At 37.4% G+C, this 12804-nt stretch overlaps 1 protein-coding gene across 11 annotated transcripts in view; it reads left to right on the top strand.

Moving 5' to 3' along the window:
* The window catches only part of DOCK3 (dedicator of cytokinesis 3), a 719821-nt gene that overhangs the window by 613047 nt on the left and 93970 nt on the right, over window positions 1-12804 (top strand). For all 11 annotated transcript variants that reach the window (XM_077129171.1, XM_077129169.1, XM_077129173.1 and 8 more), the window contains 4 exons: window positions 3857-3940; window positions 5006-5106; window positions 6182-6263; window positions 11816-11986. In XM_077129171.1, the coding sequence (XP_076985286.1) occupies window positions 3857-3940; window positions 5006-5106; window positions 6182-6263; window positions 11816-11986 (438 nt within the window). The remainder of the gene's footprint in view (window positions 1-3856; window positions 3941-5005; window positions 5107-6181; window positions 6264-11815; window positions 11987-12804) is intronic.

Here is a 12804-nt window from a genome sequence, read left to right as displayed (position 1 = left end):
GCTAGTTCTTATATTTGGGTTTTTGATCCGCTGTGAGTTAATTTTTGTGTCAGGTGTAAGATAGGGATCCTCTTTCATTCTTCTGGCTATTGATATCCAGTTTGCCCATGCCCATTTATTGAAAAGACAGTTTTGTCCTAGTTCAGAGAATTTGGGGGCCTTACAAAAATCGTATGACCATAGATTTGGTGGTCTATTTCTGCACTCTTGATTCAATTCCTTGGTCAGTGCTTCTATCTTTGTGCCAGTACCATGCTGCTTTGACCACTTTTCACTTTATATTAGATTTTAAAGTCAGGGAGTGTTAATTCTCCCACTTTGTTCCTCTTTTTTAGGATGCTTTTAGCTATTCGGCATCTCTTTTCCTTCCAGATGAATTTGGTAATTAGCTTTTCCAAATCTTCAAAGTAAGTTGTTGGAATTTTGATTGGTACTGTGTTGAATCTATAGATCAATTTGGGGAGAATTGACATCTTAACTATATTTAGCCTTCCTATCCATGAGCAGGGAATGTCTTTCCACCTATTTAGGTATTATTTGATTTCTTTTAGCAATGTTATGTAGTTTTCTGTGTACAAGTCATTTACGTCCCTAGTTAAGTTTATTCCTAAGTATTTGATTCTTTTAGTTGATATTTTGAATGGAATTTTTTCCTTAACTGACTCCTCAGCTAGCTCATTGTTTGTGTAAGAAATGTTACTGATTTCTGCACATTAATTTTATATCCCGCCACCTTGCTGAATTTGTTTATTAGTTCAAGTAAATTTGCTGTAGATTTCTCTGGATCTTTCAAGTGCAGTAAATTTCTCAGGAGCTTCCAAGATAGTATCGTGTCATCTGCAAATAATGAAAGTTTTACTTCTTCCTTTCCAATTTGATACCTTTTATTTCTTTGTCCTGCCTGATTGCTCTAGCTAGAACTTCTAGCACAATGTTGGATAATAGTGGTGACAGTGAGCATCTTTGTCTCGTTCCTGATATTAGAGGAAAGCTTTCAGTCTCTCTCCATTGAGTGCAGTGCTGGCTATCAGTTTTTCATATATTCCTTTATCATATTGAGGAAGTTACCTTAGATAAGTTACCTTATCTTTTGGAGTGTTTTTATTAGAAAAGGATGTTGAATTTTGTCGAATGCTTTTTCGTCATCAATCGAGATGATCAAGTGATTTTTCTCTTTTGATTTGTTAATGTGCTGTATCACATTAATTGATTTTGTTCTATTAAACCATCCTTGCTTTCCTGGTACAAACCCCACTTGGTCCTTGTTCAGTTTGCTAATATTTTGTTGAGACTTTTTGCACCTATGTTTATTAGGGAGATTGGCCTGTAGTTTTCCTTTCTTATAGCATCTTTACCTGGTTTTGGTATTAAGATGATATTAGCTTCATAAAATGAGTTAGGCAGGATTCCTTTTTCCTCAATTTTTTGAAAAAATTTAAGCAGGATTGGTGTTAGTTCTTTTTGGAATGTTTGATTAATAAAATTCCCCTGTGAAGCCATCTGGCCCTGGGCTTTTCTTTGTATGAAGATTTTTTATGACTGATTGAATCTCTTTACTTTGTGATTGGTTTGTTGAGATCTTTTATTTCTTCCTGAGTTGGTATAGCTTATTTGTGTGTTTCCAGAAATTTGTCCATTTCATCTAAGTTGTGTAGTTTGTTGGCACATAGTTGTTCATAGTATCCTGTTATGATTTCTTGTATTTCTTCAGGGTCTGTGGTTATGTACCCCTTCTCATTTCTCATTTTATTTGCATCCTCTGTCTTTTTTTCTTTGTCAGTCTTGCTAGTCACCCATCAATTTTACTGACTTTCTCAAAGAACCGACTTTTGATTTTATTCTTTCCATTGTTCATTTGTTCTCCCATTCGTTTAACTCTGCTTTAATCTTTGTTATTTCTCTTCTTCTGTTTGCTTTGGCATTAATTTGCTATTCTTTCTCATGTTCCTCCAGGTGAGTGGCTAAGTTCTTGATTTTTGTTCTTTCTTGTTTTTTAATGTAAGCATTTTAGGGCAATAAATTTTCCTCTCAGCAGAGCCTTTGCCATATCCCATAAGTTCTGATAAATTGTATTCTCACTTTCATTCATCTCCAGATAGCTCCTGTTTTCTCTAGCAATTTCTTCTTTGACCCTCTGGTTGTTTAACACTGTGTTATTTAATTTCCATGTATTTGTGAATGTTCTCATTCTTTGGTGGTTATTGAGATCCACCTTTATTCCATTGTGATCAGAGTAAGTGCTTTGAAAAATTTCAGTGTTTTTAAATTTATAAAGACCTGTTTTGTGCCCCACCATATTATCTATACTGGATAATGTTCCATGAGCACTAGAGCACAATGTATATTGTGGTGTTTTGGGACATATGACATATATATATATGTTAGGTCTAATTCATTTATCAAGTTGTTTAACCTCTCTATTTCCTCATTGATCTTTTGTCTGGTTGTTCTATCTATAGAGGAGAGTGGGGTATTGAAGTCTGCTACTATTATTGTTGACACATCTAGCATTCCCTTCAGTTTTACCAATGTCTATCTCATGTACTTTGGAGCGCCTGATTGAGAGCATATACATTTATGATTATAATATCTTCTTGGTGAATTGTCCCTTTTATTAATTCTCTTTGTTTTTTTTTTTGTGAAGTTAATAAAAATATTTTGCTTTTGCTTCAATCAATTAAATTTTTGTCCTAATCAATTGATCAGAGTATCATGAATTTTTGAAAGAACTCTTTGCAAGCAAGCTAATACTTTTAAAACTTAAGATAATTCATACTGAGAGCATTTTTGCTTTCTAAACATATTAAAACATCAACTAGTCAGCAGACGAGGTATGAAGAAAAGTCTGTGGTCTCTTCCTCTTGTCATATTCCTGACAAGAGAGCATTGACATTCTACTAGCATTTATGGTTTTAGCATCAACAGATTGCCTCAAGCCAATCAGAAGAGAATATGCTGACATTTGGAAATGTTTTTGTACTTTTTATTGGAAAATTTCAAACTTATACAACAGTAGACAGAATAATATGACCCTGACAAATACAAATTGACCCAGCTACAGCAATCATCAATCCTGCCCCATCAACATGCCATCCACCCATTCTACTTTATATTATTTTGGAATAAATTGAAGACTTCATATCATTTAAATTGGGTTTTGACCAGCAGAATGTAAGATGAATATTTAAAGATTGTTAGCATTCGTTGGTAGTTATTATTCTCTCCCTTGGATTTTGTGTCGCAGAAAGAGAAAAACAGATGCTCCAAAAAACCAATCCTCCCAGATCATTTAGCATCATTGACAGCACTCATCAGCTGCATTCTCCCTTCTCCTGAGATCCTAATCCTCTGACCAAAAAATATTTTCTGTAGGTAATACCTAGCTTGCCACATCCACATCCAAATGTCCTCCATAGCTAGGCCATAATAGGGAGTAAAGGATTAACTAACTTTGGGGGATCCCAAGAAAATTGGGCTTTTTTTTCTTTTTCTCAAAATGAATTTGGCATCAGAATCACTTAAATTGTCCTTGTTTCAAAATTGCTTCTCTGCACGGAGGTCCAATTTTTTTGGTTATTGCTTTTCCCCCTAAAAGTTTAATGCTTACTCAGTAGGAGAAGCCTCCTTGGTCTCCCTCAGGGCCCGGGCCCTTGCGTTGTAAGCAGACACTCCAGATCCACCCAGTTATCCCTCTGCTAAGTGGGGGAAAAGTAGTAGGTTATTTTTAAGTGGTGGTTTGAGATCCTAGAAGATCTTTCACTTTGTTTATTGGGAGCCAAATACATGGGTAAATGGAAGTTTGGCCATGTGTGCAAAGTCCTGAGACCTGAATCCTCTGCTTTTCTTGTTGTTTCAGTTTTTGCAGGACATCTTAGATACGCTCTTCGTGATTTTGGATGATAATACAGAGAAATATGGCCTGCTGGTTTTTCAGTCTCTGGTATGTCTCGTGCTTCTTGAGTTTTTTTTCTTTCTTAATATTCCTGCCACATATTTCAAAAAAATCTAAGAAAGCAATTTATTCAAGTGAGTCAGCACAAGATATAGCTACTTGCAATGGAGACAGAACTGAAGAATATCACCCAAGGAAGATAAACCAATCAAATTACCAGGCACTCTCCTACAAGATCCTTATAAGTTCAGAATTCACTATGGTCATGTCCAGACCTTCCTTGTCTTTGAAGTCCTAGAAACCAATCTCATCAGTCTTGCAGGGTGCCCTAGCCCCTGAAATAGAGCTAGCTATAGCAACAAAGAGCCTAGAAAGTGATACAGAAAACCAGATGGCCCATATTTTCACTTACAAAGAAGACTCACTCGTGCTAGTCTGAGCATCACATTCTTTCCTTTTAAACAGTTGATTGGGAATCAGTCTTAGAAGGTTACTTAAGGAAAATAGACAGTGATATGAATGTTTAGTGCATTTTGCTTGATATATTCAGTCCCACATGAGGGCTTGTACATTCAAGGAGAACCAAATACTCTAGTCCTCTTGATAGATAGAAGAGGCAAGATTTGGAATGAGCACTTATGTAGTTTGCTTCTCTGGCTTTCCTTTTCCCTTGCGTCCCTGGCTGGCCAGCCCCATTTCTTAAAAGCACAGTCATTTATGGATGCGTTTGATTCAGAAGAAAAATTTTTTTTCCTCTCTTGTCCAGGGTATCAGGGGCATCTTAATCTTTGTGCCACTTACACAGGTATTGCTTTGCCTTCCCCTGCTCCAAATTGCACCACCTAGCATTATTGCAAAGAAGAGGCTCAGAGTAACACAGATGCAGACTGATGAGTCCCAGGTCTACATTGGAGGGTTTTGGGGTGGTAGGAACAGAACAGACAAGTCAGAAATTCTGGCACAATGAAAATGTTACATTCACTCCTCATGAGGAATACTAGAGAAAATACTGATAGTTTGTCATTCCTTAAAGAAGCAAGAAATTCTCTTTCCTGCTAGGGATAGGTCTAAAGCCTTCAGTGAACCTGGAGGCCTACCCTCCATCTCTCCCAGGTATTCATCATTAACCTGCTCCGAGACATCAAGTATTTCCACTTCCGGCCTGTGATGGACACATACATCCAGAAGCACTTTGCTGGAGCCCTGGCATACAAGTAAGTTGCATTTCACACCATTGCTAAGGTCTTGTGTTTGAACAGAAAGAAAGGCTTTAAAAAAAATTCAGCTATAGCTACCTTTCAGCTAACTTTAAAAACCATAGTTTCTAAGAAATTATAGCAAAGCTGCTAAAAATAGGTGTTTCTTTTTTGCATGAGAATCGTGAATAGGTACTATAGCAGCCATAAATAAACATCAAAGAAAATACAGTCCATGAAAGAGATAATAAAATAGTAAGCAGACATGGGAACACAGGTTATCTAAGACCATTAAAACAATAAAAAGTCACCATTTTCTCCTATAGAATTTCTCCTATAGTTTTTGAAAGCATAAATAAAATCTGAAAGTGGTGAGGCTGTAGATTCAATTGAAGTCTGATACTTTGTTTTATTTTAGAGAGCAGGCATTGTGCTCTGCGATTTACATGTGACATCTCATTAGTATTCGTGGTAACTTTGAGATGCTACTATTATTTCCTCCATATTTTAAATGAGGAAAATAAGGCACAGGGGATTAAGTAAGTTGCCCAAGGACACGGCACTGGAAACTAATAGGCCCCAGATGTGAACCCTGCTATCTGACCAGGGCATGTATTCTTGACTTTTATGTTCCATTGCCATGTAAACCTGTACAGACCTTCTGACCCAGTAATCCCCATTCCACTCAGGAGACTTGGTCCTAAGGAATATGATGGGGGATAAAGTTGGACTGGGAGAGGTCTAAACATCTTTATTCAAAGCCTACTATTTCCAAATTATTTTTATAGGTTCTGGAGATAAATCTAAAACAAAATCTTCAGGCAAAATTTCTTTAAACAGATAAGAAATGCATGTAGGGGAGAATGGGGATGGTTATCATAATTGTTAATTAAAATGTGACTACTCCTTATGCACAGGGAATGTTATCTGGTCTCAGATAACTCAAAGTTTCCATGGCTATAATCGATTCATCACTCCATTCTAGCTCATCAGCAGAATGTATTTCCTCTGTATCTAATACAGGACTTCAGACTTTTCAGGCTGCATTGATTTTGGAATAAAACAGGGTTTCTGGAACTTTTCTCTTTCCCAGGGAGCTCATCCGCTGTTTGAAGTGGTACATGGACTGCTCAGCAGAACTGATTCGACAGGACCACATTCAGGAAGCCATGAGGGTAATTTACTGAGATTGCCTTAAGAAGATTAACATTGCAGTTATGTGAGTGATCGCAGCATTATAGTGTACAGTACAAGTGTAGGCATCCCAGTATGCTGGCTTGCCTTCAAGAATGACCATCTTGATCTACATAATTCCCTTTTCCTCACCTTGACTTCCCCAGAAGACCATTATTCCTCATCATTTTATCCTAAAGCAAGAGCACATGGCTCTTGGCCATCCTCCTGTGGCTGATTTTACCAATACAGTCTGTCTTCCTTTCCACCAACTAAAGTATTGTAACTTAGAAAAGCTATATATCAATTGGTGGCAATATTAATTAGAATTAAGATCTTCCAATACTTCTCTGTTCTTCAGTAGTACTAAACATTACGTTTTAGAACTACTTTAAGTAGGAAGGTTGAATGAATGAAATGTTGAGAAGAAAAGAATCTTAAAACCTTGGCCTCCCTGGTTGGATTCTCCATTATTGAGCCATTCATGGTTTGGATCATTGACAGACCCCTATTTGGACAGATTCCATGACAAGGCAGCCCTTTGCATTGCTGAACAGCTCTGGTTGACTCAGTGACTATCCTCATGAGTTAACTTTACTTTCTGATTGTTTCTTTTCATGTGCATTCATGGCTACTCCTTCTGTTCTTGAACCACCAGGAGACTGATCCATCTTTTGTGCCACTGTCCTCTAGATAGCTGTTTGAAGAATGCTATTGTATCCTTCTGAAACTCATTTAGAGAAAATCCATGCTTTCTTGATCTTATACTTGAAGTACTAGACCTCTGTTTTTATTCTTCTTGCCCAGCTTTAATAGATAATTTGTCAAGCATCTTCAGGTTGAAGGAACAAAATCAAATCATAGGTTTTTGTTTCCGCTGCCTCTTCTTTGCACATACTGAACAAATCTGAGACTACAAGTCTCATTCATGTCATCTTCCCTACATGTCTACTGAGCAGCGGCCTCTCTGCTGGGTGCTAAGATGAATGAGTCTAGCCCATTCCCTTGAAGAATACATCACGTGTCCTAAGAAAAGGTAGAGTACATACATAGCTTCAGAGAAGTGTGCTGTGAGATCAAGGCCTGGATTTCATTCTCCGAACCCCAGTACCTAACAGATGCCCTGCACAATTTTTGAGCGGAGAAAAGTTGAGTTAGATATAAATGATTCTTTAAAAAAAAAAAAAAAAGGATTTTCTGTGAGCCTGTAAGTTAATTGCTTAAGGATACTGGATGGAAAAAAAAAATCATAAAGGAAGTTTTTCCCTCCTGTAACTTGTTCATTCAGTCAATATTGTTTAATACCTGCCACTGCTTTAATCACTGACAATTCAGCAGGGGCCCAGACGGAAAATTCTGGACTTTCATAGCACTTCGATTCAAGTGGGGGAAAGACAGCCAATAAACACATAAAAACAGATCAATATATAATATCAGTGAAGAACTTGATGAGTTCTGTGAAGGAAATAAATGGGGTCATGAGATAGGCTGGCTAGAGAAGAGGGATAACTTCAGATAAAGAGCTTAGGGATGACCCCTCTGAGGAGGGTTAACTCTGAGCTGAAATCAGTTTGAAGAACTGGAGAAAGAGCATTCTAGGCAGGTGAATCTGCATGTGTAAAAGCTTAGGTGGGCTAACCATCAAGAATAAAATAAAAAATAAGTTATACAATGGAATACTAAACAGCAATGAAAATAAACTCCAATTATGGAACAAAAACATTACTGACATAATGCTGACAAGAGTTAAAACAATATAAACAGAATGATTTCATTATGTAAAGATCAAAATCAATAAAAAATAAAGATATTGATTAGGAGTTCATATTTTTATGAACTTTAATGATAAAGCTATTAAAAAGGGAAAGGAAGCAATTACTATAAAAGTCAAAATAGTGCTCATATCCAAAAAACAGCAGGAATTGTGATGAGCTTTCAGGATATTGGCATAGTTGTGTATCTTTCCCTGGGTAATAAATACTGGATGTTCACTTTATAACGTTTAAATTATATAATTATGTTTATGCAGTTTTTATGCTTTCTCTATTTCACATTTTTGAAAATTTTTTTAAAACAAAGAATCAGGATGCATGGGTGGTTCAGTGGCAGAATGGTCACCTTCCATGCAGGAGACCCAGCCAGGTTCAATTCCTAGACCATGCACCCCCCTGCAATAAAAAAAAAAATCAGATTAAAAGAGGTAAATATGTATATAATCTTGTGCTTGGGAAGGGATAAGCACACCATTAAATATAGAAACTATGTGAAGAATTTTTTTTTCTACTTTATGTGGTTAGGGATGCACACATAATTGGGGAACTAAAGAAAAACAAAAATATGATTACATAAAAATCAAGTGGGGACTTTTAGGAGAGGGAAAGTGGGAGGGTGATGTCAAAGGCATGCGCAGAGAGCTTTTGGGATGCCGGCAATATCCTATTTCTTGACTAAGTAATGTTAACATACATACTTATTTTCTAACTGTTTACATGTTTTACACCTTTTGTGTTTATATATCATATTTCATAAAAATTATAAATATATATGTCAATGCATATATTAAACAACAACAGCAAAGCCTGGATAGTCAAGATAGTGGGTTTTCAGGGAACTTAAAGGAACTCAAAGGCTGATGTGGCTAAAGCAGGGACTTTTAAACATTAGTTTGGAATTGGGAGGTGACAGAAAAGGAGGACTGAGGATAATTCCAATGGGTTAACTGGGTCACCCAAATAGATAGTAGGCCAACTTACAAAACTGCAGAATCCCTGGAGAAGGTCAGATCTCAGTGAGGAGAAGCAAGGATTCCGTTTGGGCTTGTACTTTTCTGAGGTGCTTTCATAATTGTTCTGGACACTTCGAATTTGTTCTGTAATGTATCCAGTATCAAGGTCTAATCTTGTAATTTCCCTTTTTTCACCAAATATCAGTTTACAAGTCCTCTTGCCCAAACTACTAAGTCTGCAGCTAGTTGTGCTTTTATCCATCTTCTCAAGATGTACCCGGTTCCTGGCCTGGTTTTTTTCATTCTGTGATCATAAGCTGTGGACCAGAAATCCTACCCACTTCTTTATCACTATCGATATGTCTTACCACTCATGTCCCAGCTCTCCCTTTCACTTTCAGAGTCATGACCTTTAAAAAGAAGTTCTGCTGAAGAAGATGAAAATAAAAATAGTTGTGTTTTTTTACTTGGTTATATTATTAGTTCCCATGTGAGTCACCTACAGTGGGTATCATTGTTGGATTTGAGAATGGCTCTCGGCAAGGTGTTCTAAAAAAAATTGACGTACTTTTTACTGCTGACCTTCAACAGGTCCTTAGCATGGAGCCAGGAGGAGGAAAGAGAGGGTGCAATAGATCTTGCTGATAAAAAGGTTGTAACAGCTTTTAGGCTCTCTTTTCCTTTCAGGTTTATTAAGAGAAAGGACAGAGCAACTGCTTGAGCAACAGTTCAGTGCTCCATTGGTACCACACAGGGTTGGAAGTGCCCTTGAACTTTGAACAGATTGCACAGGATCCACTCTTACCTTCTCCACCACTCTCTGCCCTCTTCTCTTTGCCCAGTTGAGACTGTCAGATAAAAAGCAAGAGGAGTAGGGAATGGGAAAACCGCATAGTGATGGATGATTGGAAGTGGGCTTGTTTACAGTGCTGTGATGTCTTTAGCATTAGCCCTGTGTTCCCCTGTGAGGTGTTTTAAATTTTGGAACCCAATGGGAGGACTAAGCCCTTATAAGGCATAAGTGACTGCACTGTCTTATTCTGTCTCTCACTCAAACTGGTAGACGTTTCAGTACATCTCTTATGGTATTTGTTTCAAACCAAAAAAAAGCTAGAAACAGTGATGAGGAAAACAATTTCCATATAGCAAATAGTAGATTTGCTCATCTCAATGTCCTAAGACTCCAGTGTTTTTTAAAATTTAGTTTATTTTCCTGTCCTCATTGCCAGTGTTCTCCATAAGAACTGATCCTTCCTTCCTGATTGGGGCATATGACAGAAAGATGCTCAACAGGCTCATGTTCTTTTCCTATGCATGCCACATTTTTTGAAGACTCTCTCTAGCTCTTTAGCATACCTTGTTTTTTTGTCTACATGACTTAAATTAGAAAACCATCCTGATTTCTGTAGCCTTATCTAAGGAGAACTATTCCATCCTTTACTTGTAAGAATTCCAGAGTGTCAGTGGACATTGACTGTATCCCTCCTTTATCCTCAGCCAAGCCTAGTAAGTCGTATTAATTATACAAAACTGAAATGACCAAAGTGGAAAGTTAGATTTGGTACCTAGTATTTGGTTTGGAAAGTGCAAACTTATTCTGATAGAAAATATCTCCTAATTTGCTGACTTCAAATGGCATAACCTAATAAATGAAGCTAGGTCTCAGCCTGTGTACTTTCTGCTTTATGGTCCTGAAGAGTCACAACAATATAGACATCATGGGACAGTGGCAGAATCTGGCTAGCCGGCCAGGATTTGGATTCAGAAATTAACAGACTTTCTTCGGTCTTTACAGACTGGGCATTGAAAGGTTGCTGAAATGGAGGTTGTGGCAGTTATGGAGATGAGGCCACACAGTGTAATTTCGTCTATGGAATCTTCTGGAAGACACATTTTTCTAAACTAGCATTCCCCAGTGCCAACCGAGTTTTGTGTGTGCCACAAAATATTAAGTTTTTCTTTGCAAAACCTTTTGACAGATGACTCGATCATAAAGAGTAGCTTGGGAATTGTTTCCTTTTATATATTTCAAGCAACTGAGCTCCATTTGTTTTGTCTCTGGATAAGTCCCCCCCCCCCCCCCCAGTATCTCTACCTTTCTAGTGTCTGATGGTAAATCTGTGGCATTTCTTTGATTAGAAAACATAGTCCTAAGGTTTTGAATCTGTTTTCTTAAAGGAAAATTATTCTGCTCCTAGGTGTTGGCCAACCTACAGTGATGCCTCAGAATGATAAACTTCTCCCACACCATTTTATGAGAGCTTTGTCCTTTATATTGTTGATGAATTGTTATGGAAGGTACCCTGGTTGGAAATAGGGCAGAAAGTAGGTGTATGATATCCGTCAGTTGTCGTGCAACCTTGGGCAAGTGTTCTTCAGACTTCTGTGACTTCTGTCACCCCTGATGAAAGGCAGGCACTGTATCAGGCCCTAGCTGTACCTCAGAGATCCAGAAGACTCCCTAAAGAATTCTTCCTTCTTAGAATAAATTCATAAGAAGTTCTTAAATTATTGCTTTTGGAGCCACTTATTTCCAGGCTAGAAAAAATGCATAGGGGCTTAATTTTCTTTTGATTCTGTATGTTCTTGAATTCAGTTATTTCAATTGTTTCTACCCGTGGCTCCTCAATTCCAGAACATAACACAGCACTTCCAAAATCATTTTGATTCTTTCAGTATTAAAAAAAAGATACTTGTCTCCACAGTTGGAATTGTCCATTGCTTGATTTTACCATAAAATTTGCTGTTTTTGCCCTTTATCCTCTGCTGTGTAAGTTCCTGGCCATCTTCAACACTTCTCAATCATCATCTTCCCCCTTACTCCTACAGGCTTTGGAGTACCTTTTCAAGTTCATTGTACAGTCGCGGATCCTATACTCACGAGCCACATGTGGGATGGAAGAGGAGCAGTTCCGGTCCAGCATCCAAGAACTTTTCCAGTCCATCCGATTTGTGCTCAGTCTGGACAGCAGAAACTCAGAAACACTTCTTTTCACTCAGGTCTGTGAGCTGCAGAGAAGTTTTGCTGCGAGATACCTTGCCTATCTTAGCATATGGTTCTTTGTCCTTTGGCTTCCAGAGTTGAAGAAGCCCTGCTAGAATTCTGTATGTTGGTTCAGGGATGATTTATAGGAAACACCTGATAGAAAAAAAAAATGCTACTTGTAAGTCAAAAGCCAACTATGCCTCTGCTGCCAAATATAAAATAGCCCAGTGGCTTTATGGTATAGAAGGAGCACAGCTTTGTTCTCCTGAACCCTCTTTAAACCAAATTTATTTAACCACCATACTGTTTAGTTTTTATGAATATCTTATTCATAGAGGATTTTCAGAGGGCAAAGGGAATTTTATTTCCTAATTTGTCATTGTATTAATTAAAGAAACTTTAGGTTAATACTTATCTGTTTTAGAAATTGAGAATGAAATAGGTTCACAAACAGCAGGAGTAGCTAGAAAGCTTTAGGTAAGAGTTAGGATTAGATTCTATTAGAAATATCAGTGTAGGAAGGAAATTTGCTTCATTGTATTAAAACTACCTGGCTAACTAATCTCTTACCATTTCTAGATAGCCTCACCCTAGGAAGAATCATGTTCATTACTCCAGTCACAAGGGAAAATTTTCTCTTATAAAATGAGTGTCAGCATTTTATGTAATAAAAAAAACAAAAGAAAAAAATAAAAAGAAAGCATTTTATGTAATGGATTGTACTTCAAATTTTTGCAGTCAATTGTTACGTCAAAAACTGTAAGCAGAGATCCGAAAACCTCTCTTATGTATTCATTTACTTGCTGCTAGCTTTGTCCTAGCAAAAAGTATG

This window comes from Tamandua tetradactyla, chromosome 15 (assembly GCF_023851605.1).
Source record: "Tamandua tetradactyla isolate mTamTet1 chromosome 15, mTamTet1.pri, whole genome shotgun sequence".
NCBI classification, from domain to species: Eukaryota; Metazoa; Chordata; class Mammalia; order Pilosa; family Myrmecophagidae; genus Tamandua; species Tamandua tetradactyla.
Note: the sequence above shows the minus strand (reverse complement) of the source record. Positions and strands in the feature narration are given on the sequence as shown.